Genomic DNA, 26,073 nt, shown 5'->3' on the forward strand with positions numbered 1-26,073 from the left:
CTCTGGCTTCTGCTATCGCTATCGCTACTGAGCAAAGCTTGCTGCTATCCGCATTCCTTTTTGATGTTGCTATCTGTTTCTTCAAGACCCGCAAAATACCTGCTTCGCTCAGTTATATTTCTGAGCGATAGAGGAGGGGCCCAATTTTATTACTATCCGAGGATGATGTTCTAGGTAGCACTTTGTCAGACTGGGCGAGCCATGGCCGGAGGGAATATCTCACGATCCCGTAACCCGTTTCGGGGCCATTTTGGACGCGAAGATGTGCTCGTTTCCCGCAAGTTAATCATGTCGGGATCTCAGCTCGAGTTTGAAGTGCTGACTAGTGCTGAATAGTGTTCAATCGAAAACACTGAGTTCGGTATTTGAGACAAGACCTATTGCAAAGTGCTAACCGATATTCTTCTACACTTAGCGCCTCCCCATCGTCGAAGAAATGTGGGTAATCTGTCATGGTATAATGTGTGCCTTGTTATGACCGGGGTTTCTCAAGATTTAGAGCATCTCAGGACGGTCATCTCAGAACGAGAACTCTCTCAAAACAAGTCTCTCATTCCAGTCCTTCTCCCAGGTACGGGCCATTCATGTGAAGACTGATCATTGTTCTGCATGCACGACTGTTAAGTTTTCTTCATCTTTTCACTGCCCCAGCTAAAACTCGAGAAGCCATTGAAATCAGCTGCTTCTCCTTACCAAGTCTTCCTTCGGCCGCGATCTGGTTCTCTTCTTGCGCGGAAATGAAGAAATTGGCATTGCTGCCATCGGCTGTGGCTGCACGGTAACAGTGGTCTAGACGGAGGCTGTATAGGTTCACATCGTAGAGTGCACAGGTTTTGCATGAGTACCTCAGTGCGACTCGCTCGACGGGTGATGGATCCGACCGGTCTATGAGGAGACAGTCTGATAGATTCCACTCACCTTATTCGAGTGACCAGAACTTGACTTCAACACACTGTTCGAGTGGTTGGTCTGGCACACCCTGTATTGGAGGCTGGGGATTATTGGTTCGACCACTCTGTGTTGGTATGTGGTCGGTGTCTCTGTGTATTGCTTGCGCTGGCTGGTCACCAGAGGCTGGCAGTGACCAAATTTTCAAATTTTCTGGTCGATACAATTCCTCGGGCGGAGGCCGATGATGAAGCAGATTGAGCTCTTCGTTGAGCCGTTTCTGCACTTCCAGGCTGACAAGCTCTTCTCCTGAGCAATCAAAAAGACCTGGGCAATCCGAGGGATCTGAGCAGTCAGTTTTTTTGGAATCGGTATATTCCCGACTGACTTCGCAACAGCTGACTGAAGTCCAGCGCACCGGCGAACGCCTTCATTCACATAACCTCGCTGCCTTTTTAGAAAAGTACTCCTGTACCTGGAAGGTCTCTGGTTTCTGGAGCGGCCCTTCCTGGAATGACTCAGGCTCCTCGAATACCGCTCCAAGGCCCAACCGTGCCAGTCTTATGACCTATCTAATGAGCCTGCATAATGAGAATGACGTACATTATGTCAAGCTACGTGTTGCTCGATACTCTTTGTTTCTGTTTTTTTGTCAGAGAAATCGAGTGTGAACGTCAACGGGGTACAGCAGAGACTGCTTTGAAACAAAATGTCGTTAGCACGCTATGCAACTCGAGCGGCCTGACGCCGGTCGATAAAAGAAAACTTCACAAATCATTCCACAATGAAAAGAAAATCGGTGAGTATTGGTGGTGGTGTGTGTACTACTTCGGCCCCAGCTTCCTTATTCGGTGCAGCAAAGAAGCAGGCAAAAGAATTTGTGTATCCTACCTCCAGTACAGTAAGTACCATTCCCCCTCAACTAACGAGTATATAGAAATAATTCCCGTTTCCCGCTGGATGCTCTTTCTGGTCCAAGGCTCGAGCTACCAGCCATAAAAGGGAAGAGGCCATAAGATCTCAGAAAGCGTTGGGTGCCCAGCCACATTTTTGATAGCTCCAGGATCGCAAGTACCGTCTCTAGGATCACGCTCTCTATTCCTGGGAGCTACGAGTACCCTAGGAGCCCAGGATAGAGCTCCTGGGAGCAAGCATCTTCGTGTCTAGGAGCTGCGGGAGCTCCCACCTCGTGCCGCAGTTTAGGACGGTCAAGTACTGCGACCCCAGATTGCTGCTGAGCCTTGGGATCGATTGCCTGTCAAACCTCAACGTCAGATGAGACACATGATAAATTATCGCTCTCTGCGTTAACTGAAGTACGATGCAGCTGAGAATCACAGTTCAGGCGTAGGTACGAGGTTTGGAATCTAGCATGGTCGGGTAGGGGAAGCAAGATGGGGGACAATTGGTTGCAGCCACGATGGCCGATCTCCTATCTAATCAGCTGGCACCTACGCTGTGTGTGAAACGACATTGTTCCACGTCGACCCTGCGGTGGGGCCAATTGACTTATCGTGGAATGCGATCGCCGTAACTACAGAAAAACAGAAACAGAATGAGCAACATCAAGTAGGAAAAGATGAAAATATTGTTTGTTCATTATGAGAGTTGGCGCGGATCAGCTCTTGCTCCTTCCGAGGCATACGTAAGTGGCGTCAGTACGCTTTGTCAATCCTGCCTAAATCAGTTTTGGCTGTTCAGAACCGCGAGCTTGCGATTTCGAACCGCGAAGCTTGTCCTTTGATTACGAGGGAATTGGTGCTAACGGTACCCAAGGAAATTCCAACCCAGAAGCAAGTACTGAAGGACAAACTCTGGAACAGTCAAAAAGGGCTGGTCAATTCCATCCTGAGCAAACGCCAAATAAAATTGTCCCACCTATGTCCGCCTCTCCCACTCCTTTGTGAGTTCAGCTGAAGCTTCCACAATCTATATCCTTTCCTAACTTAATAGGGGATTTATTGGTTACTGTTTAAGCCTGAGCCCCCTTTCAATACAACTCATGGGGTGGCGTGGAGCGGGGGGAATGGGTGCCGCAACCACGTTTGTGCATCCTCCTACGTGATTGGAGTGTGATAATGCTAATTCAAAGCCAAGGGGAGTCTTTTTCTTCGCTGGCGGCCTTCTTCTGATCATCACAGCGGTCTTTGAATTCATCCAGTCAAATACATTCAAATATGTGGTGTTTGGCACTTATGGTTGGTTGCTCGGCCTCTCCAGAATGCTGACCCAATTCTAACTAACGGCTAGGAGCGTTTTTCCTATCATATGGTGCGACTTTAACACCATTTTATAATACAGCCACGGCTTATGACCCTCAAAATCCGCTAAATCCGGGGTTTCATGCATCCTTCGGTACGAGACCTGCCCTAGCTTTCCTGCAGCATTTAAAAACTGATTGACCCTATGATATTAGCGTTTTACTTGCTGTTTGTGGGAATAATCAGTTTCTATTTTCTTCTCGCAAGTGTCCGAATTAATGTGGTATTTATGTCGCTTTTTCTCTGCCTCTCAGTTGCCTTGGAGCTACTAGCTGGCGCTTATTGGCAGCTTGCAAATGGACAGCCACAACTTGCGCATCGATTACAGATTGTAAGTTGATTATATTCTTCTCAACAGGATTATCAATGATAATCACCCTTGTTGTACAAAGGGTATGTGACTAATAGTTCGACTAGGCCGGGGGTGCCTTTGCATTTGTGTCAAGTCTAGCTGGTTGGTATCTAATCTTGGCCGAGGTCCTAATGGGTGTTGAATTTCCTGTCTCTCTGCCGATGGGAAACCTGAGTCATATCCAGTTCAAACACCACAAGGCCAACTGATTAAACCTCGTTTTGGTGAAATAGTCCTTACTATTGTGACACTCCACGTCAAAACATTAATTTGTGATACTATCCAGGTGTCACCTACTATAGTTGCACAGAGGCCCGTGTCTTCCCCTTTGCTTTCTTTTCTTTCTTTGGTTTCTTCGTTCCTTTCTACCTGGATAGTGCAATAGAGTTAAGAGATTTCACGCATCCGAACTGGACGCCTGACAACTATCATCTCAGTCTAGAGAGGCCAAGTCGTATTATTTGGTATCAGTGAATGGGCAGTATTCAGCATTGAGAGGTGAAATATTGGGCTGCCTCTCTACCGGCAACGTTATTACACAGCTTTTGCCCCATTTCAATTGCAGACGTTAATGATTAGGTGAGTGCTACTCGTGCTATCACTGGCTTTCAGCGTGTGGGTGCTCCACAGCCCAACGTAAATTTGAATATATTTCACCGTTTTACCTTCTACCAAGACTCCAAATATCCAAATATCACACGTTTTGCGCGTGAATTTGACGCCCCAGCATTGCGGCTTCGGGCGCGTGTTCAAGATCACCGATCAAGATCAGATCGTACGATCACCACTAAGTGTCTTACCGAAGCCCAGGAAGCAGCGCTTATTCAGTGGACTCGGAATCTTGATTCGCTATACTGTCCGCCAACCGTAGGCATGATTGGAAGGCTACAATCCAGATTCTTGTGATATGAGGCGTGTGCAGATCAGGAACAAAGTCGCACCGTCAGAAATAATTCCTGCACTATCTATACGAAGAACCAAGTTGATTTAGATTCAACTTGGATTTTATGTTGTATACATAGCCACATGTATCCCATCTGAAATAAAAACAACCAACCCTTCCTCTGAATAACAACACAGATTATCCGGCGGCACACGAGCACCATGCTACAGTACCGCCGGTTATCAACAAAAACTGGGTCTACCAGTTCATCGAATGCCTACTAAGCGAATTTAGCTTCGCCAAACAGAAACCAATCGATCGAAAGCGCTTCGAAGCAGACGATATTGCCGTAATCGCCACTAGTTCGATATGGGTTCGCAACATCAATTGTTCAACAAGGCGCAATTTCTCGGTGTTCTGCCGCCATTGGGGCTTCTCCCGCCCAGTGATCCGTTCATTTCTCGGGAACAAATGCCAGATCAGCTCCAAGTCCAATTGTTCCGGCGCGAACGCGGTCTGTGGCATTCACTAGCCGAGCAATAAGTTACCCACATGAAGAGCCATTAGCTTTTTTGATTTGGGGGCCAATTGAGACTGCAGATTTTTGATGATGCTTTCCAATCTGTTTGGAATTCGTCCAGCACGCAACTGTGAAGTTTTCTATCGCTAAGAGGAAATGACCAAGTTTTAAAATCTCCAGTGTCAAACATGATACCGAGGCTTATTGTTGGACCCTGGATTATTGGACACGCATTGCGAGAGGAAGAAGAATGCTCGTGTGCCTTTCTTTTTCGACGCTAACTCGAGATTAACCACCCTTCTGTGATCCTTGACGAGCCTGCGCCGTGGCGGGCTCCCGGATCGAGTATAAGGGAAACCAGCATTTGGTAGCCGACCGAGACACGAAAAATGCTACGCTACCTTCGCCACTGAACTGAATCAGTCCGCCATTGCTTTGCACGAACTGGCACTGGCGGTCGATGCACTCACTACGAGTCTTCCGGGAACTTCCGCGGCGATAGCGGCTCTGAAACAGAGACTTCAACGCGCTCGCTCCGACAATGCCAATGTGCTTGACTTTTTCCAGGCTCGTCTGTAGGATTAAATCATGAGAATATGGGAAGCAAGCCAGTAATTCAGCGGCCCAGTGAATTGCGAAGCAGGTTGACATTGTATGAAGTGACTATTACCTGTTCAACGTCTATCTTTCATTGTAGCGGTAATCCAAGTCACACAAGCACGACAATGTCCGAAACACTTGAACGGATTGTTGAGATATAAGGCTGGTGCAGATCAGGAACAAAATCGCACCATCGGAAATAATTCCTGAAGTGTCTATACGAAGAACCAAGTTGATTGAAAATCAATTTGGAGTCTGTCTTGTATATATAGCATTCTGTTCTCCCTCGGAAATGACAACAATGAACCTTCCTCTGAATTACAACACGGATTTGTGTTGAGAGGGGTGTTCTATTCAACGCATATTGCAACCTCCTGACGGGTCAACTTCTTGTGTATCCGACTTCGATTCATATCGAGCAAGTCATATCTTTTTGAAACACGGCCCGTCAGGTTCGGCCGTGCGAGTGTCACATTGGATGACATGATCCTCATCCAAACCGTTCGTTGAACGGCCAAATAGCAAACATAACAAACAGCTGGTCCACTATGCTACGTATGTCCCATCCCGACTGGTGAATATTGGGAACCTTTGGTTTGATCCTTTCCACGCTTCGAAACCAGCCAAATAATATCGCCGCCCTTGAACCGTGGCCAGAGCTAATGCTCACCGGTACTGCTATTACTTCTCCATTCTTTTGGCTGTGCAAGGTCCGCAGGCTGCAACAAGATGTAAAACTCGTCGCCTTTGGTTCCATCGTTGAGCGGGGTCTGGAAAGGTCATATTATCGCGGTTTCCGAGGCAGTACCGGTTGATTTGATTTGGAATGAGATACTGCAATGCATTGTGAGAAGTCAGGCTCCAGAACCCGGTTTGGACTAGAACCGGCTGACGGGAGAAGCGTAGCAGAACTGCCCCATTGGGTCCGATTCTGAGAGCACTGGAGAGAGATGCGTAGATTGCATGGTGGCTCGTCAAGGCCAAGTAGCCCCGTTTAGAGATGGAATATCTCCCCGCATATAATTTCCGAGACAATTTGGGCATGCAGAGCTCTAGTCATTCCCATGATCGAGTCTACCATTGGGGGACTCAAGAAGAGCTCGTGCTTCCTTCTCTCCAGCTTCATACACACGTTAAATATCAGTTCCTCGGAATAATTAAAGAGGCAATTTCCAATGCCACTTGCTTGAACATGAGGTAAATACAATGTCTGTCTTGCAATACAGATAAATATTTTTAAGGTGCGAGTGCCACAGTTAAGTGCAGGACGCTTCTGCGGTAAGGACCCTTTCTGAAGCTTGATGCTCAGGGACTGTAAACACGGATAACTGGAATGGAGGATGCACGTAATGCCGACCCTATTCTGATATTTATTCACAAGGTTTGATCTGGGATTGATTGATTCGTCGCAAAACGTACGACGCACATGCCATAGGATGTAGGAAGATTGACGTATCCCACATAGTCAATCTCTAATGATGAAACGTTGTGAATGTCAAAATCCGTACTGGCGAACTGGCTCAAGTATTTCCCTGTCCGATGACCCTGAGGGCTGCTAGTATTGTCGATATCATTGCCATAACTGGTGGAAGATAAGCCCTTAGCCGAGTGAGGCTTGGAGAAACTTGTCGGCTACGTACAGATCATAGAACGGGAAAAGCCAGTAACTGTCTTCAATAGTGGGTATTTCAACTTGCAAATAATTTAATGAGAGATCCATGAATATGGTCGAATACAATGTGTCAGAGTTGGGCCGAATTACTTGCAGATCGCTTAAAGCCGCCGGTCATAGTAGAGGCAGTTGAGAAACAAATTTGCCATACTCAAGCAAAGGATAACTGTACAGTACTTTAAAAAAGCTTGTCAGTAATTCATAATATACTGTATAAAATGTGAGAATTTGAATCCGTCCGAGCATGTACGCAAAGTTCAACGCACTTTGGTTTTCCGAGCTAAGAGGTGACGAGCCGGCCATATTGTTTTGACTTGCTAGTAAAATGTTAGCTTGCGGTAAGAAGAGATGAAGAAATGTTGCATTCAAATTGCTGATGGGAATCGAAATCACAAAATATTCAATCATCTTTTACACACTATACCTTGAATCATCCTGAGGATTATCAAGACGATGTTCCATGTTCGGTGTCCGGTATCTTCTTTACCGAGCGATCTCGGCAGACGGACAGTTGCCCATTAATGCTTACCGAAGTCCACCCTAGGATAAAGCAGTAGCCGAAGAGGGGAGTTTCGCTAATAGAAAAAGTTGAGGGCAAAGGGTTTTTTAGAAAATGGCGAGAGAAGCCGACACACGGATATTATTTGCCTGCTATAGAGCCACGAACTACGAATCATTTAAACGTATCAACATAACAACCCCCACTCAGAAACATATAGCACCTCCAAAGTCCAAGGTACAAACCTAGAGGAGTCAGATTTCCAATAGCCCTAGTTATCGCCTGCTATACTTCTTGAACATATTCGTCAATATGACAATTAACGTAATTCAAAATTCCCCCTTTTTTGGATTTCTACCTTTTCTGGTCACTTCAAATTGCCATAATTAAAATGCCGTTGGGATAAGGCGAGAGACTTATTGTTAGTTAAAGCGAATTATGAGTCAAAGCGAGGCCGGTGAAAGCATTCTTGCCACTGTAGATGGCGGTCTTGTTATGGCCGTCGAGATCGGAGCGGTAGACCGATCCGCCCATATCGACAAAGTAGATGTGCTTGTTCACGTTATCCAAGGAGATACCAATAGCCTACAGCACAGCACGTTAATGATCCATAGATCCATAATACATATAATAATATATATCACGTTCAAGGTGATGGCAATTTGGGACATACCTCATGCAGATGCCGGGTCAAAACCTCGAATTTAGGATTAGCGGGCAACTTGCTATCGTTGCCGCTACCGACGTAGGCTCGGTTAACCGAGTTGCCGACCGGATATTCACCGCGGTCCGTCCAGTAGAGGAGTTCAGTGACCGGGTCGATTTCCAGATCGATGGGTTCGGGCAAGTTCTCAAGGAGCAATTCGATGTCCGATCGGGTGGCAGCGGTTGCTCCGGCAGGGGTATTAATATTGGCGCGGAAGATTCTTCCTTGGCCTGCTTTGCTGGCGCCCTTTTGCGTCCAGTAGAACTTGCCGTGCTTGGGGTCGACGGCGATTCCGACGCACTGTAACTTGAGTTAAATAAAAGAACACTTCATAAAAGGCGCATAGGCTGAGACATACATGGTTTGTCTGATCACTCTTCTGGGCAGGGCTATTAAAGTTCCCAGTCTGAACCAGAACTTCATGGCCACTTCCATCAAAGTTGACGCGGTGTACGCGCATGCCTTCCCGATCAGAGAAGTAGACCTTCTCATAAACATGATCGATGGTCAGTTGCTTAGGGGTGTGCACAACACCCGCTGGGACAATAACCTTACGGTCCGAGCCATCGAGGCCTGCAGACTCGATGGTTCCATCGTTTGCAGCCGGATTGCCCATGTTGCTCCAGAACATGCGACCCTGGGACACACTGATATCGATGCCATCTGGAAAGGGTAGGTTATCGGCCAGCTTCCGCACGTTCTCGCCATTGGCGGACGCAGCGTAAATCTTTCCAGACGAGAAGAAGTTGCTGGTCACGTTTTCGCCAATCCCTACATCTAGCAGGTATAGGGTTGGAGCAGCCAGATTGTCATGCTGGCTGGCAGCACCCTTCTTCGTGGTGTAACCCGCAGGATAGAGACCGCCGTTTCCACTCTTGGCTCCAAGTTTGCCTTGGCTAACATAATTCTTTCGCAGCCACTCGACGGGGTAGCTGGGCAGGCCTCGCTCCTTGATGTAGTTTTCTTCAATCAAAGCAACAGTGTCAAGACCCACTCCATCCATCGCAGCGCAGGGGCCAGTTTTGGCACCAAACATCTCAACCTAAAATCATTTTCAGTTAGCACTCTGCTCTGGTTCTGTGAGATGGATGAGGACGCTATACAAAGAGTTCGTCAATTTTCTTCGGATCAGTGACTCCCTCCGCCAGAATCATCAAAGTCTCTCGCTTCATGGCCGCCCACAGACGGTTAATAATGAAACTGCAACATGGTCAGTATCGAACATAATCCTACCTATGTATATATTAGACGGGAAAATAGACATACCCAGTCGATTCCTTGCGTGCTGTAGCAGGAAGTAATCCCACTTCCCGATGTTTCTCCTCAAGGAAGGGAAAAATGGCAGGATCGGTAAATGTGCTGGTCATAAATTCGGTGACTCGGACGGGGGGCATGGTATAGTGGACGTTCAGGACGCGCTTCTTGTCCTCGTCATTCAGTTTTTCCACCATAAACCGCGACTTGAACGAGGAGGAGTTGGAACCCAGGATACAGTCCTTGGGGGCTTTCACGGCCAGTTCAGCAAAGGTGCTGATCTTGAGGTCGAGTTTTTCAGGAACGGCCTCGACGACAAACCAGGCATCTTTGACGGCCGAATCCATGTCTTCGTACGCGGCATACTGGCCCATTTTGGTATTAGTGTTCCCAAAGGTCTTGTAAAAGTTGGCGATGTTGTTGTCGATGAAATTAAGGGCTGAGGTCCGTTGGTCCGCACTCGGGTCCCGAATCGCGACATTGTATCCTCCTGCAGCCCACACGCAGGCAATTCGACGACCTATATATATTATGAGCGGGATTGACTGGTTTTCAAAGGGGACGGGATTCGTACCAAGTACACCGGCGCCCAGAATGGCCACCGTGCGATTGCCGATCGTAGGTGGTTTCCAGGGCATCTTTGTCTTCCTAATAGAGTATATCTGGAAAGATTCACAAGCTTCGTTGGTGGAAGAGAAGGAAATGGGAAGAGGTGTGGAGGGACAACGTTAGATTTAAGAGTGTACTTGGATGTCCTATTTATATGTTCCTAACCACGACATAAAATAATGGCTCAAACCGGATGAACTAAGTCCCAAAACAGTTGACAGCTTGCGAGTCCTGCATCTGGTGGTTACGTCAACACCCGACATCTTAAGGCCCCATTTGTTTGAAGTTTAATAGATACCACCTTCTCAAAAATGTGATACCATCACTAACACGAACAGCGAGAACCGCCAAGGGCTTTGACTGTTGAACAAAAAGGGGGGCGCCCCGTGTCATGGACACGGTCAAACAGAGGTATGAAGTGCAGGACTATTCAGGTGCTCCAACACTAACCTATCGCATCGAACTCGAACTCAGAGAAGATAATACTCCTCTGATTGGCTGTAGCTGGGTTGGGTCTATAAATACTAAGCGAGGGCGATGATGACGTAAGTGATCTGTTTCCGGAAACCAATTTGTTGCCGAGGGCCTCAGAAGAGATCGATGCTGGCATTCGGTTTAATCTACCTACGTGCTCCATCCACGGATCCAACCTAATCGAGGTGAAACGTATATAGTCGACGGAGAACTTTCTCGATGCCAAACTTCACTGTGGAGGTCGGTCGCCTTACAAATTGACATCATTGAATCTGGCATTCTTTTATGGCTCTGTGTCTTGACCTCTTCGAATGCGACCGTTCCATTTTTAACCATGAATTGATTCTCAAGGCATGTCAATCGAGTCCACGACGTAAGTTTCTCTCAGGGTTTTCCCTTATCCGGAGATTGTATTCTCATAATGAAGCAGAGTCTTGTTCCAGACCGGTCACTGGTCTGGTTAGCGACACTTCCTCCCAGGGCAAGTAGCATAAAAGGCAGACTTCCCCGGGGACAGCAAAATCCTTCCCTACTTCACCTACAAATTTACTAATTCTACACCAATTTACCCCCTTTTCGGTTACATTTTACATTTATTCTTATTATCTGCCCGTGATCAGAGACATGACCCCCAAACAGACGATCGCGATCATCGGCAGTGGCTGGGGAGGATATAACCTGGCGCATACGCTGGATACCAGCAAATATAACGTGGTGGTGATTTCGCCAGAGGCAACCTCAGCCATCACCCCGCTTCTGGCCAGTGCAGCCTGCGGTCTGTTTTACTCGCAACTAGCTCAGGAGCCTATCCGACGCAAGCACCTCGATGTGCAATACGTCAAGGCCTGCGTTCAGGACATTCAGTTCAAGGAGAAGACCCTGATCTGTCAGCCTGCATTTCATTCACTCAAAGACGAGCAATTCAAGATTTCCTACGACAAGGTGGTGGTCGCTCCTGGCTGCTCGACCAACACTTTCAATACCCCTGGGGTGGACGAACACGCCTTCATGGTGAAAAACGTCAACGACGCCAACGCCATCCGCGACAAGATCAATGAAAACCTCGAGATTGCCTCGCTGCCCTGCACCACGGAGAACCAGCAGAGGCAGCTCCTGCATATTGCCATCGTCGGCGGCGGACCAACAGGTATCGAAATCGCCGCCGAATTGACTGACCTGTTTGCGGGCGATCTAATGAAGCTATACCCACATCTACGGGGGAAGGCGTCCGTGACGGTCCACGACGTGGCGCCGAATATCCTTGCACCATTTGACCAAAAGCTCTCCGAATACGCCCAGAAGTCCCTGGAGAAGCACAAGGTCGAGATAAAAGTCAACTCGCATATCATCAACGTCACGAATGATACTATTGAGACCCGAGAAGACGGCAAGATCGCCTACGGCATCCTGATCTGGGCCACGGGGAACAAACAGCGACCCATCGTCGACCAGCTCAACGTTATGAAATCCAACCACGGCCTTAAGCGCATCCTCACCGACGACCGTCTCCAGGTTCTCGCCCTTGACGGCACCATTATCCCCGGTTCCTATGCCATGGGCGATGCTGCTGACATCGACGGCGCCAGTCTACCAACCACCGCTGAAGTCGCCGTCCAGAAAGCGGCCTATCTGGCTCATTCGATCAATGCCGCCGCTGTCGGCAGAACAATTGAGCCCTTTAAGTACCAGCAGCGTGCCCTGGTCACGTACACTGGTGCCGGTGATGGTGTGATCATGGGAAGGCGCGGCCACGAATATACCGGGTATGGAGCCTGGTTGAGCTGGCGATCGGGTAATTTCTTCTGGACTCGTTCCTGGAAGCGGAAGTTTATGATGACTTTGGCTTGGATCATGGATTGGGTCGATGGACGGGAGATGGCTCGTTTTTAAGCAAGGTCATCTATGATCACAAACATTTACATACAAAGTACTGAGTGCTTTTGTGTGTTTTTAGCATAAGGGGGGGATTTTGGGAAGTTGTAAAATAAGTTTCCTTCGCAAAAAGAGAAAAAGAAAAAAATCCCATATGCGTTAATATACGGAGAATCCATGAAGATGGACGTTGCCGAACTTCTAGAAACGAAATAATTTGATTTGCTCTGGCTTTTTGGTTCGATGTGATCAGCTCTTTGCCGGAATTATAAAGCACCGAACGCAGTAGAGTTAGGGGGTGAGTGTGCTTATCAGTTTAATAGGGTACGTATTCGATTCCGCCGTTTGCGGCTGGTGCGGGAAAATACAACAAGCCGAAGCCAAAAGACCTGACTGATTGAGTTTGTTCCTTTGGAGTCATCAGATTCGATCGCTGCTATTACCGTTTTGGGATTGATCATTTACAGAGAGGGAATTTGACTAAACTGGTAAGCTACGTTAGAAACCGCGTCAATTGTGCCATAAAAATAAGACTAACCGAACTTATGCCGAACTAAACTTGCCCAGGTCGACCAGCAATTCGTCTATCAAGGATAAAATAATTAAAGTTTTGGCGGGATATTTCAGATATTTTAATTTCGTTCGATTCCCGTGTACATACCCGACCGAAAAAGTCTTAATGGAAGTTTACAGCGGGGTCTTAGTCTGATATCACAAAAGCTTTTAGGGCCAAGCCATTATGATGAGGGTCCACGGGTATGGGTCCGGATGAACACGAGGTTCGTGCAAAGCCTAATTGGGTAATGGCATTCAACCAATCGGACCACCAATCGACGTGACTCCGATGTTTCTGTCTTCGGGAAGTTAACGCAACAGATCGCTGGTATCTGAGTTGCATTCTGTTACCTGTACCACATGGATGATACCTCGGCCCCGAGTTTTGGGCATCAACAACTACCAACGCATCAAAATTTGGACCGACTTGCGTCAACTCGTGACGCCTGGGACCATGCTTGTCTCATCTTCCTGCATGGGGGTCGACGGTACGGGAAACCGGTGACGCGATGTGGAGTTGAAAGGATACCTTAACTTTTGAAAGCCCGGTTTTGTAGAAACAAAATTGTCCTCTGAAAGAAAGAGAGCAGGTGGAGAAGGAACAGGGCGCAACCCCGATCAATGCCGGGACTAGTCATCACGATGGCAATGTTTGTCTACCCTTACGCCGAGATGCGACTAGTAGCATATTTTTGGCCAGCAGTTAGTTGATCCCATGTGTACCATGGGTTCCTGGTATATGTTTAGGTCACGTGTAATTTCTAATACCTAGGCGTTCCCCAGGTCAAAACGATTGACCCATTTGCTGGAATCAAATGTGGCCAGGCCTTGCAAGCTGATAAAACAGCGTATCCGTCATTAAAAAAGACTCAATTATTGTCCCACCATTTTCATTTTTGATTTCCATCCCCTTGTCTTGAGTTATGTCAGCTACTGTAACTAGTTATTGGTTCAGTACAAATAAACAACCTTCACGGGCCGGGTAAATGGCAATTCAGGGTTATCAGCACACTTCATTCTGAGAGTTGGTTTGAATTTAACCATGCTCGAGCAGGATCATATATGGCAAATTAGGAGTTCATCAACAAATATATTGGCCTCAATGAGGCCATAGGATATCTCCCCTTCCCTCAATTTTAACAACCCTCGCCCAGTGTTGGAGACTTTTCAGTCCCCAAGGAAACGTAAAATATTCACAGGTTGGTTATAAACATACTTTGTGATGTTTTTGCAATAAAATTGCATGTTACGACTATAATTAGAGGACCGAAATAAAACGTCTGAATAATTGGCGCAACTGGAGTTTATTACTGCCGATTGACAGAAAACCGTTATTTCTATCCAAGTAAAGACATTAATGTTCTTGGATATTCACCACGGTCGGGCCAACCGGTCTTAAAAAAACGCTGGTCGGGTGGCGATGGGTGTTTTGCACACTGACCTCTTGAACATCGTCTCCTGGATCTGTTGGTATGTTGCAGCATTCCATAAAGGTCAACGAAAACCCCTTCTCTTTTCGTCTTGGCGAAAATTAATTCATGTTTATTGCAAAATACGGTAATGTACCTTACTCGCTCACTATGCATGATGGTGGAATCGCTAAATAAATACTTCTGGAAGTAAAACCATTCTCAAAGGACCTGTACACCATTACGTTGAATCGACGACCCTCTCCGAAACTGGATGCCAAATTGACCACAACCAGGCTACAGGAAATGTTATCGTCAAGAAGTCACATCAGTGGCTCCGCAAACTGGAATTCAAATTAGGAGAGAAGGAAACTCGATTTTTGGGTAGTGGTGTCGAAATGACCTTGAGATTCATATCTGGGAAACGATCTGAAAAAACAATATCAATCGCCAGTTTCCAGACAGGAAGCCTATTTGTCAAATCCGTACGCTATTTCAAACCTCTCTCGCCAAGAGGTTCGTCATACTTTATACGGAATCATTAGACTTGTCTTTAATCAAGGCTAGCATGGAGTTGTCTCGTTTTCTCTCCTCAGTCTCCACGTCAACTTTCGACACCCATTCCTGCACGCTCCCATTCAGTGCATCGAGACTTTCAGAATTAAAGTCGAATTCATGGTTGCGCATGTCTTCTGTCCAAGCTCTCGACGCTGGCCCTAGGTGTTCAAGGAGATGCCTAAAGTCGCCGCCCCCGCCTAGAACGTTTGTCATAATAGGCCCAGTAAATGCCCAGCGGAGGCCAATGCCTGAAGTCACAGTTTTGTCTGTATGGATCCCCAGTCAGTCAGCTGATATACTTGAAAGGGAAAGGGCCACCTACCAAGGTCTTGAGCCGAGATAATTCCCCTTGAAATAAGACTATATGCTTCACCACAAACGGCAGCTTGGAGCCTATTGGCGATAAAGCCCGGAACTTCCTGTTTGACGAGCACTGTGTCCTTGCCCATGCTCTGATAAAATCCCATGGCACCCGTCACATACTGAGCACCAGTTCTAGGGTGTGGAACCACCTCTACCAATGGGACCAGGTGAGGTGGGTTGAATGGATGACCGATCAGAATACGGGCTGGATTTTTCTGGCAATCGGTTATGAATTCTGAGGAGGGAAGACCAGAAGAAGACGATGCGAGAATGATATGCTCGCGGGTATTTGCGTCCAAGTGAGCGAATAGACTGCGCTTAAAGTCCAGCCTCTCAGGTCCATTCTATATATTCAACGTTGTTAGTGTGCTCTTAGAAACGGACAGCTGGGCAAATTAATTAGAACTTCGTTATAATTACTCACCTCTTGTATGAAATCAAGGCGCCCGAGATGATCACTGATATCATCGACGAATTCATAATTCTTCAAAGATGCACCAGGGCTGAGCCCGACTTTGGACATCGTTGGCCATTCTTTCTCCAGATAGCTGCGAAGCCTTTCTTCCGCTCTCGGAGCTGGGTCCGATACAATTACCTGAAGGCCCTTGGCCAGGAACAGGGCGGTCCAACTGGCGCCAATAACACCAGTTCCGATGACGCCGACGGTCTTAATTGGAAGAGTGGCCATTTTTATGAAGTTGTAAACGTGGAGGCTGGTGTCGGTTACAATATAGGCTGGCTTAAAGACCAGTTAATTAGTTGGGATAGAGGGACTATTTTATACCCGACCGGAGGTGAAAAGCAGAACTAGAATAGATGGCAGCTGGGTCTCCTTGATGCTCTCGTACTTTAGTAGTCAATGACGCACTCCACAATATGATCATTACACGCAGGTGCAAAAGTGGACCTTTTGTAAAAACTGCCACATACAGTATGACTTGAATGTTCCTCGCAGAATCTCCTGAGTACTTCCAATGACGTTAATTGCCGAAGCTTTCCGAAAACGGTACGTGTTCTGAAATCTCTCGGACCTAGACGGAACGAAAGGTAGTGTTTTCCTAAAAGGGTATTCCGAATCCGCCTCCGACTAAAGTGGATCTCTGTATGTCAAGTCGACCCATATCTTTTAGCCCAAACGAAATGTGAGTGGAAATTGGCTGGAAGCAGGATAAAGTGATTTAGTGATATCTAGCATGATTACAGGATAAGTCTCTTCCTGAGAGATGCAGTTATTAGTAAATAGTGTAGTATTCATCCTGCCGCTCTGCATAGAGAATCGGTCTTTGCCTGGGACTCCAAATAGGGTGTTTAGCTACCAGAAAACCCAATGTACATTGTACTAGACGACGAGCAAGAAACAAGGACATATAGGAAGGAAAAGTGTTTTATCAAGACTGTGAGAAGTGAGAAGGTGAGGTCGCGCTGTTGGAATGCAGGAGGCTGCGAAATGGCGCCCGGGAAGACGATCAATTGCCTCCTTGCCGGGATGACATAACGTATTTTCCAAGCGAGCTGCGCACCCGAAAACCCAGAGTAAATATGATATATATTGCTATTTATACTGTCAATTCACATATTTGAAAAAATAAATAGGAATTTCGTTTTCGTTGAGATTTGAGGTTGACAAATATCGCTTTTATCATGGGGTTTGGGGTGCGCGGCTCGCTTGGGTGCGCGATGCTAAGGGGGGTGTTCAGTTTTCTTCTCTAGTATTCTTCTCCTTTAAATGATAGTAGACAACATGGTTGTTGTGGTAAATAGGTAATTTGAGGTTGAACATAAGTTCCAACATAGACCTTTTGTGGCGAGAACCGATGCCGATGCCAGACCGTTGTGATTGGACAATTCAGTCCGTCACTCGGCACATTCCAACTTTCCTCTCTTCCGTCTCCGTCTCGCATCACTGTGCATCCGACCGTTATGGCGAGCAGCGACAATCCACTCGGATACAATTTTATCATGGAACCCAAGGCGAAGCGGCAGAAGGTCGGAGTTGCTTGTAATTTCTGCAAACGAAGGAAAACGAAGTGTGATGGGGCCAAGCCAGGTGAACTTCTGTCTTGTCTTTACACTCTACGATTCACCATGGCTGACTGAATGACTACAACTCGCTCAGTCTGCGGACCTTGCTCCAAAAGGGGGAATGTATCGAATGAATGTGTTTATCGACTTGAGCCGAGCTCTACAACCGCTCATCGAGAAGCGTATGTATCCCAGGTGTTCACGGAGACCAATCGGGACCCTAGTGCTGACTCGCACATTAGGAATACCGAATTAGAAAATGATAGGGGAGTAGGTTGCTCAGTTCTTACATCGCACTTGAGTCCTTTCTCATCCGATTATCCAGCTAGCAAGAGATCGTCCGTCCAGCTCCTTTGGCCGCACCGGACCTCAAGTGACCGCCTCTGTAAGGCCTTCGGCAGTTGCGCAGCCAATTTTGACTCATGGGACTCCCACGGGAAGTAGATCCGCTACAGCTGCGGATACAGATACAACAACAACCGAAGCATGTCATCTCATGCCAAGTGAGAACCTCATTGACGCATCGACTGGTGCCCAGTTCGTGCGTCAAATTCAGAGCGCAGCAGCAGGCACACCGCCGACCCGCCAAGAGACTAGGAGATGGTCAACGGGAAATGGGCATGGGACGCTACCCAGGCTGCCTCCGCTGACCGAAAACAAAGAGTTCTACGAGGCCCTTTTTGTTCTCCCCACCAGGAAAGTGGCCGATGATTTATTTCAAGATTATTGGGAACACGTGGATCCCATCTTCCCATGGTTGGATCGGGAAACAATCACCGCTGGCTATTATAGCCTTTGGTCTACAGGAACCGACATGACGATGAACGAGAAGGCTCTCCACTGTCTTCTAAATTTGATCTTTGCTACTGCTTGCAAAATTGGGTCCCCTGATGAAGCGAACGCCCATACCCAGTCCGCCAGTCTCTTCTATGGGAGAGCAAAACTGCTCATGTCCTTCAATCTGATGGAAATGCGCCACCTAGAAATCATTCAGATACTTTTGCTGTCTGCAGTGTATCTTCAGCATACGAACTTCTCCGAGGCGTTCTTGCAAAATATTAGCTTGGCTATTCACATTGCTCAGACTCTAGATTTACACTCCCGGGAGTTCACGGAGCTTCTCGCAGATTCAAATGATCGAGAGCTCGCCAGGCGATTGTGGTTTGGATGCATTATTTTGGACAGGTCTGAAGACTGTGCGACGGAATTCGGTAACATATGCTGACGTTCGCAGAATTGCCGCCATGACCTTCGGGTCCAAGCCCAAAATATCACAAGATGTGGCCAACCACGCCTCAATTCCACTGTCAGCCGCGCAGCAACCACAAGCGTCCCATCAGTCACTCGAAGCGACCAAGGCCGACTTTTACAGCGCATTTTGCCACTTACACGTTGTGCTTGGGGATATACTAGAGTCATTTTATGCCCCGAATAGCACTCATTCAACGTCACCGGAACTGAAGTCATCTACCGCAGCCAGGAACAATGACCTTCTTTCTCCTGAAACGCTGGCAAACTTATTTCGACTCGAGTCGGATCTCTGCACTTGGCATTCTACCCTAAAACCCTACCTCCAGGTGAACATGAACCGTGAGAACACGCGACCGGCCAACGTTCTTCATGCTCGGTGAGTCCTCATTTTCGAAATTTGTATATGTAGGACTAATATTTCTTCAGGTATCTCTCTGTACGATTACTCCTATTCCGGCCGTTATTTTTCCAAAGCTGGAAGCCAGGAAACATACTACAAGCTACCAGCGGTAGTCGTCTCGGGGAGCAAATTGTCGAATCAGTCGTGAATGGTTGTCGGCTAAATTGCATTAGTGCCGAGCGAGATATCATCGAGTTCTTCAATTATCTAAGCAACCAGTCTCTCATATCTGGTCCGAGTATCCTCCCATCACATTGGTACATCATCTCATGTAAGCCAAGTCGCTCTCGCTGGCCAGAACCTGGCCAGAAAGCACCCAGGAATCAGCTCATACTTCTAGACATCTACATGGCGGCGACTGCTCTCATTGCCGAACAACTTTTCCCAAATACTCAAGGTCATATTCCCATCTCCAAATTGAATGATTTACTAGACCAGGTGGATCGCATCCTCCAGAGCTGCGAACCGTGTACGAATGTTGCTCAGAAATGCCGAGTGACTCTCAATTTACTGCATGAAAAAGTCAAATCATCATCTAGCGCCAACGAGAGGCAAGTTCCGAGAGTGCAAATACAAGCACCTGACTCTCCTAGGTCTGGAGACGAGCTACTCCAGGATCAGATTGATTATGACTTTGGGCCTACGGGCTTCAACATGAACACTGTTGATGAATATCCTTTCAGGTGGAACGTATGGCCCGTTTCATATGGAGACTTAGGGAGCGGGGGATTCGAAGGGGACACATTGTGGGCAGCTTTCTAGGCCGTCCACCCTATAGATTGGTCGTTTGAGGTGCATTTTCAACGTTATTGAAGTTTACCAATATTACATTCATACTCTTCTATCGATTCATCATCTTAAAAATGCAAGACCTGGCTTTCTAATCGCTAAACGCCCTATTTGAAGTCCTATACAAAGACCGATTCTCGATACAGAGCCGCAGGATGAACAATACAATATTTAATATTAATTTCGCCTCTCATAGGGCTGGGCACGAATAAGGATTTTGCTTATTCGTATTCGTACATAACTAGAGGAGGCTTAAGTTTTCTGAATATTAATTGAGCTCGGCTCGACCTTGACGTTGCCAACCGACTGTGCTGAGTGGGAAGCGCTGAGAACTACCGCCAAAAATATATGTCAACGAAAATTCGCGATATAGAAGGCTTGAAAGGGAACGGAAATAGTTAACTAGTCTTACGAATATTTATAAGCAAGAAATTCATCATTTATTCGTATTCGTGTGCAGCCCTAATCTCTCAGCAAGAAACTTGATGTGTCGCGTGATCATGCTAGATATCACCAAATCACTTCATCTCGCTTCTAGCCAATTTCCACTCACATTTTGTGTGGGCCGAAAGCTATGGATCGGATTGACATGCAGAGACCCACTTCAGTCGGAGGCGGGTTCGGAATACCATTTTAGGAAAACGCGTCCCCCCCCCCCTCCGTTTCGTCTCGGCTCGCCGAGACCAAATTCTGAATTACAGTTTCCTCGGAAGGCCGATCGTCTCGGATCGATATGGCTGGGATGAAGCAGGGTTCGGATAGGGCATTCGAGGCCACTTCGGCCTGCCGGCTGTGCCGGGTCGGAAGGGGCCTTTTTGGTATTCGCTGATTCTATATAATGAGCGTCTTCGTTGAGAGTTATCTGCTTCACTGCAATCAACCAAGACACTCCCACGGTATACCGACAAACTACAAACCCCAAGCCTAATTCATTCTTCTTTGCTTATCTCTTCCAACAATGCAACTGCCCTGGATTGCCCCAAATATTGGATCTCGACCTCTGGCCCTCCTCGGTGCCGGAGTTCTAGGTCGTCGAATCGCCTGCGTCTTCGCAGCGGCCGGATACAATGTTCAACTGCGAGATCCATCAGCCGATGCAAGACAAGCGGCCCTTGATTATGTGGCGGAAAACATCAAGTCTTATTCAAAATATGCAAAGGGCAATCGTGTTTTCGGCCAGTGCCAAGCATTCCCCGACCTCGAGAGTACGGTACACAACGCATGGCTGGTGATCGAGGCAGTCCCGGAGAATCTACAAATCAAAATCGACACAATGGGTGAACTCGACAAGTTCACTCCACCAGATTGCATCCTTGCCTCCAACTCCTCCTCCTTCAAGTCCCGTTTCATGCTGGAGAAAGTTAGCGCCCAGCGTCGCCAGTTGATCTGCAATATGCACTTCTTCATGCCACCCGAACTTCGCTGTGTGGAGCTCATGACAGACGGTGAAACCAATCCCGAGGTATTCCCGTATTTGACGAAAATTCTTGATGATGCTGGCATGGTTTCGGTGACTGCACGAAAGGAATCCACAGGGTGAGTAGCTGTCAATTTTCATAAGGGTCTTGTAGACACTAAAGACTAACTATATGTTTAGATTCGTTTTCAATCGCTTGTGGGCCGCGGTCAAGCGTGAGATCATGACAATCCTGGCTGAAGAGGTCTCGGAGCCCAAAGAAATCGACAAGATCTGGCAGGAAATGTTGCACAGTGAAATTGGACCTTGCGCAATGATGGATCAGGTCGGCCTTGATACAGTGGCGTATATTGAAGACAACTATATCAACGAGCGCCAGCTGAACCCCCTGGTGACTGTTGACTGGCTGCGCAAAAATTACATCGAGCAAGGCAAATTGGGCAACAAGAGCGACAAAGGTGGCCTATATCCTCCATCCACCGCCAAAGCCACTCGGACCAATGGCCAGACTCTAAAGCTTCCCATAGCCTATTTCCTAGATGCTGGACTAGGCTTCAATGTCCAGGACCTTGCACTAGTCGGCCAGTGTGGTCAAATTTTACGCCGAACAGGCGATGGCCGGTGCATGACAGTTGTCTCTGGATTGAAATGCCCCGATGGCATTGATTTCTCACCCTCCACAGAGCGCATGTTTTGGACCAACATGGGTCTTAAACCATCCACGAACGATGGCTCCGTAATGTCAGCGTGCCTTGATGGGGCCGATGTGCAGACCGTGCTTCCCGAAGGCGCAGTCCATACTCCAAAGCAGCTGGTCGTTGATGAGACCAACCACAAACTGTATTTCTGCGATCGTGAGGGCCTGAGTGTTCATCGCTGCGATTTTGATGGCCAGAACCACGAGGTCTTGATTCGCACGGGGGGATCCTCAGACCGCTGACCAGGCCGATTCCACGCGATGGTGCGTTGGCATCGCCGTGGATCCAAAACGCGGGAAGTTCTATTGGACCCAGAAGGGACCGTCCAAGGGAAGCCAGGGTCGAATTTTCCGGGCTAACATCGACATGCCTGTGGGGCAAACGGTGTCTAACCGGACGGACATCGAAACCCTGTTTGAGGGCTTACCCGAACCGATCGACCTCGAGATCGATTTGCAGATGGAGACTCTCTACTGGACCGACCGCGGAGAGCATCCTATTGGCAACACCTTGAACCGGGCGTCTGTGGGGGAGAAGAAGTCTCAGGTGCTGATTTTGGCCCGGCATTTCCATGAACTGATTGGGATGAAGATCGATTGGGACAACCAGCACATTTACCTGACCGATCTTGGAGGATCTGTGTATCGGGTCAATCTAGATGGAAGCAACAAGACTGTCCTCCATAACGATGGGGGTTCTTATACGGGAATCACTCTAGTCTGATGGTATCATATCCTCAGGTCAGTATTGAACATGGTGTATAATACATTTATGTTGGATCATTGCATATGTGTCGTTGGAAAGCTGGCTGAATAAAGTCCATAAGCCGGCCGCCGTAAATCATGGTCCACTTCAGGAGCGTGCACACATAATGCGACCAGTATTTTGTTTCGGAATTCAGAGGGGTATATAGGCTGGCTTGGGAGGACTTTAAGGGTTGTTTATTTCAAAGTATGCAAACTTGCAATTTCGTGAATGGATTAAGATAGATCCTGATAAAAGTAAAATATATTATCCCAAACTATTAGGAGAGCAGGCAACATTCTGGTTGGCATTGTACAATAGACGGAAGACACGGACTACAAGGATTATTGTGACCTGGAATATTCTTCATGCAAAGAGAATAGATATTAATTAACCCTTTAGAGAAATCTGAAGACAGACATATACGTTGGTGCTACTTAGCGAAGGAGCTAGTACAGCGACCGAGCGGGCTGTGGTTAATTCCCCCCAGTTTTCTCACCCTGTAGAAATGTAGATTACTAAAATCAATCACTTCTAGTACGAGATACACTACAGCCGCTTCCCGTGGTGAACGCTTCCATAGTCATATTCGGAGTCTTTTTCATAACACCTTAATAAGACTTACACTATTACATAGTATTTATAGTAAGCCTTGAAAAGGAATAAGTGAAGAATATATAGTTTAAAGGTCTACAGGTGTACTATCTCTATTCCTGTACAGTCATATAGTAAATAACCAATCTTTCTGTCAGGCAAAAACCCCTGTTCGCGCCCATGCCCCTGGAGTACGCCGTAGCCAGACTCATATACCGCATTATATCAGGCACGTCACTATAGCGCTCATTACAGTATGGCCATGATACCAATTTTCGCTAACAACAAACGTCAGCTACGGCGAAAAAAACAGTGAGCACGCCTTTGGAAAATAATTATAATTTCCACGAAATCGGTCAAAACTCAAACTGCCGGATTTGAGTATGTTGTAGAGCATGTTTAGTAGTGAGATCATTGTGCTTTACCGAAATCTCTTGCATTTTTGAGTCAACCATTATCGCTCTTCCAAAGTTATCAATGAAATATTTCACGGAGCAAAATTAGACAATATCTGAAAAGAGAACTGACGATATCACGCAGAATCTACGCTTGGAGATTCTTCTACCCTCTCGACAGCCACCAAACGCTATTCATTATTCCCTGGACACATCCCGGCCAAAAAGTTGAGCTCTAAGCCAATCACCGATGATGAAATATTGGTTGCGAACTATGACCGTGTTAAGCAGGGTGGGCTAGGGGATATCAAAGCCAAAGGAATTGAGCACATACCACTGAGACACATCTTAAGGTAGGCCACACGCCAAAAGAGGAAAGTCCATTGTCCACCACTTGCGATATTCATACCCAGGATCGGTAGATCCGCAATGGCTCGTTCGTTGCCAATATAAGCCAGGCTTCCTCGGTGGATATAATCAAACGCCTTGGTTGCCTTTGATCCAAGGAGCGGCTGGTGGACTTCACCGGCAATATTGTCGAGCGATTGTTTCTCTGCTGTTGCCAGGGTGTTGAGTAGTTTACCCAAATAGGCACCCTGCTGGCTAGCAACCTGGGCTGTTGGCGCGTAACAGGTCTCAGTACAGTCACCCACCGCCCAAACCCCACTAGCACCTTTGACCCGAAGGTAGTCATCCACAACGATTCCTCGGCGAGAAGTTGCTTGGGCTGGAAGTTGGCCCATGAAGTCCTTTACAATCGGGCGTACTGCATTGCCACCCGCCCAGATCAAAACTCCGTAAGGAACCACGTCCCTTCTGACGGTCCCATCAGGCTCTTTGGACTCCACTTCGATTCCCGTGTCTGAAACCTTTTTAACCATCGTCCTTTTCCGGATCGCAATGCTTTCTTCCTGAAAAGTCGACTCGGTGAAATTGATCAATTTCTTGGGAAACATTGGAAGCACCTAAAGATTGAAATTAGTATTGGACTAGAAAGAGAGCATGGTTGCGGGGTGCACACAGTTGGAAGGGCTTCAATCAAGGTGACCGTGAGCTTATCCGAAAGTTCTGGAAGCCATTTCTTCAAATCGTGTTTGAAGAAGTCTTGCAATTCAGCCGCTAGTTCAACCCCCGTGGGACCACCCCCCCCACAACAACCATATGTAAAAGTCGGTTGATTTCCTCTTGCACTTGGCCCTTGAGAGCAGCTTGTTCGACGCGGCTCATCACCTCCCTGCGAATAGTTTTCGCATCTTCTGCCTCCCTAAGGAAGCAGGCATGGTCCTTCACACCCTCGATTTCTAGGCACGTATCAGCATGTATCCATCAATCACTAGCTTTCAGTAGAACCTCGTTGACATACCAAAGGTAGCATTCTCCGCACCGACCCCGACAACAAGCAAGTCGAACGGGATTTCGCCAGCGGACGGGTCGTTGGAGTCACTCTTAAAACGCACCAACCTTTTTTCATAATCGATATTCGTTGCTTCCGCATCGTAGAATTTGACCGTTGTCGTTTTGTGACGTAAGACATTCCGAATGGGTTCCATCAGAGACCGACTGTCTAGTAAACCGGTCACGCAAGACGGCAGCAAGGGAGTGAAGAGAAAATAGTTACGTGATGATATCACCACGACATTATAGTTGGAAGAACCAATCTCTTTCAGCAATGATATCGATCCCCATCCTGTTCCCAGAATTACAAGTGTTTTCTTGCTGGGATCTGGCTGGAGTTGTTCTGGGGGATTGTTGAAGTGGTAGATACTGTATACCACAATTGAAAAGCCTCCAAGAAGCGAGACCAATGCGATCCGCTTTGTGCTTTGAAAGATTTGGCTGCGTGCTCGCGTTGTGGTTCCAACTACTGGAGTTGGGTCACCGTGATGTTTCAGGGTCAAGGCACGCCAGGAGACCCGGAACGATGGTGGTTGTTTGTTCGAGCGGCAATAGCGAAGGCTTTTCGAGTTCAAAACCCGGCGAACAGGAAAACTCGAAAACAGAGTCATTTATTTCTCTCTTCCAAGTCCCCGCCCCTAATGGAATAATAAAAGAAACCCCCCCGGCGTTTCTAGGCTTTCAATACAACCTTGGAGGCTGGCCAGAGATGAACGAACACTCGATGAAAGAGCCAAATTGATTGGTTTCTTAAAGCTCAAGTACTGCTTGGCCAAGGCAACCACGCTATAATTCTTATATGCAAGACTGATTCCCAAATGAGGCGCTGCCTCACGTGTTTTGCCTGAGCTCGGAATACCAATCGAGTCATCCGAGCTGTGCGTCTCGACGTT

General features: G+C 47.3%; 7 protein-coding genes across 7 annotated transcripts; 3 read left to right on the plus strand and 4 right to left on the minus strand.

Annotated features, from left to right (window-relative positions):
* Positions 1-5,192: 5,192 nt before the first annotated feature.
* N7481_001389 (uncharacterized protein) lies at positions 5,193-5,555 on the minus strand (the record flags this gene model as incomplete). Its single annotated transcript, XM_057260608.1, has 1 exon — positions 5,193-5,555. One exon carries the CDS (start codon positions 5,553-5,555, stop codon positions 5,193-5,195), a length of 363 nt encoding a protein of 120 aa, XP_057128440.1.
* Positions 5,556-8,101: 2,546 nt separating this feature from the next.
* Positions 8,102-10,273, minus strand: N7481_001390 (uncharacterized protein; the record flags this gene model as incomplete). The annotated part of the gene is made up of 6 exons (XM_057260609.1): positions 8,102-8,260; positions 8,349-8,681; positions 8,740-9,423; positions 9,485-9,581; positions 9,648-10,155; positions 10,210-10,273. 6 exons carry the CDS (start codon positions 10,271-10,273, stop codon positions 8,102-8,104), a joined length of 1,845 nt encoding a protein of 614 aa, XP_057128441.1.
* A 1,069-nt stretch (positions 10,274-11,342) lies between these two features.
* On the plus strand, positions 11,343-12,608 carry N7481_001391 (disulfide oxidoreductase; the record flags this gene model as incomplete). The annotated part of the gene is made up of 1 exon (XM_057260610.1): positions 11,343-12,608. One exon carries the CDS (start codon positions 11,343-11,345, stop codon positions 12,606-12,608), a length of 1,266 nt encoding a protein of 421 aa, XP_057128442.1.
* Positions 12,609-15,082: 2,474 nt separating this feature from the next.
* N7481_001392 (uncharacterized protein) lies at positions 15,083-16,163 on the minus strand (the record flags this gene model as incomplete). The annotated part of the gene is made up of 3 exons (XM_057260611.1): positions 15,083-15,378; positions 15,435-15,819; positions 15,900-16,163. 3 exons carry the CDS (start codon positions 16,161-16,163, stop codon positions 15,083-15,085), a joined length of 945 nt encoding a protein of 314 aa, XP_057128443.1.
* A 953-nt stretch (positions 16,164-17,116) lies between these two features.
* On the plus strand, positions 17,117-19,910 carry N7481_001393 (fungal specific transcription factor domain-containing protein; the record flags this gene model as incomplete). The annotated part of the gene is made up of 8 exons (XM_057260612.1): positions 17,117-17,145; positions 17,326-17,461; positions 17,592-17,679; positions 17,965-18,682; positions 18,732-19,124; positions 19,322-19,419; positions 19,489-19,617; positions 19,672-19,910. The coding sequence occupies 8 exons, from the start codon at positions 17,117-17,119 to the stop codon at positions 19,908-19,910; spliced, it is 1,830 nt and encodes a 609-aa protein (XP_057128444.1).
* A 985-nt stretch (positions 19,911-20,895) lies between these two features.
* On the plus strand, positions 20,896-22,775 carry N7481_001394 (3-hydroxyacyl-CoA dehyrogenase; the record flags this gene model as incomplete). Its single annotated transcript, XM_057260613.1, has 3 exons — positions 20,896-21,473; positions 21,535-22,258; positions 22,299-22,775. The coding sequence occupies 3 exons, from the start codon at positions 20,896-20,898 to the stop codon at positions 22,773-22,775; spliced, it is 1,779 nt and encodes a 592-aa protein (XP_057128445.1).
* Positions 22,776-23,983: 1,208 nt separating this feature from the next.
* N7481_001395 (External alternative NADH-ubiquinone oxidoreductase mitochondrial) lies at positions 23,984-25,791 on the minus strand (the record flags this gene model as incomplete). Its single annotated transcript, XM_057260614.1, has 5 exons — positions 23,984-24,057; positions 24,120-24,750; positions 24,807-24,866; positions 24,929-25,086; positions 25,149-25,791. 5 exons carry the CDS (start codon positions 25,789-25,791, stop codon positions 23,984-23,986), a joined length of 1,566 nt encoding a protein of 521 aa, XP_057128446.1.
* Between the last annotated feature and the right edge of the window lie 282 nt (positions 25,792-26,073).

Source organism: Penicillium waksmanii (genome assembly GCF_028829765.1).
Source record: "Penicillium waksmanii strain IBT 27052 chromosome Unknown utg000001l:1.0-4852451.0:1.0-4856178.0, whole genome shotgun sequence".
Lineage (NCBI taxonomy): Eukaryota > Fungi > Ascomycota > Eurotiomycetes > Eurotiales > Aspergillaceae > Penicillium > Penicillium waksmanii.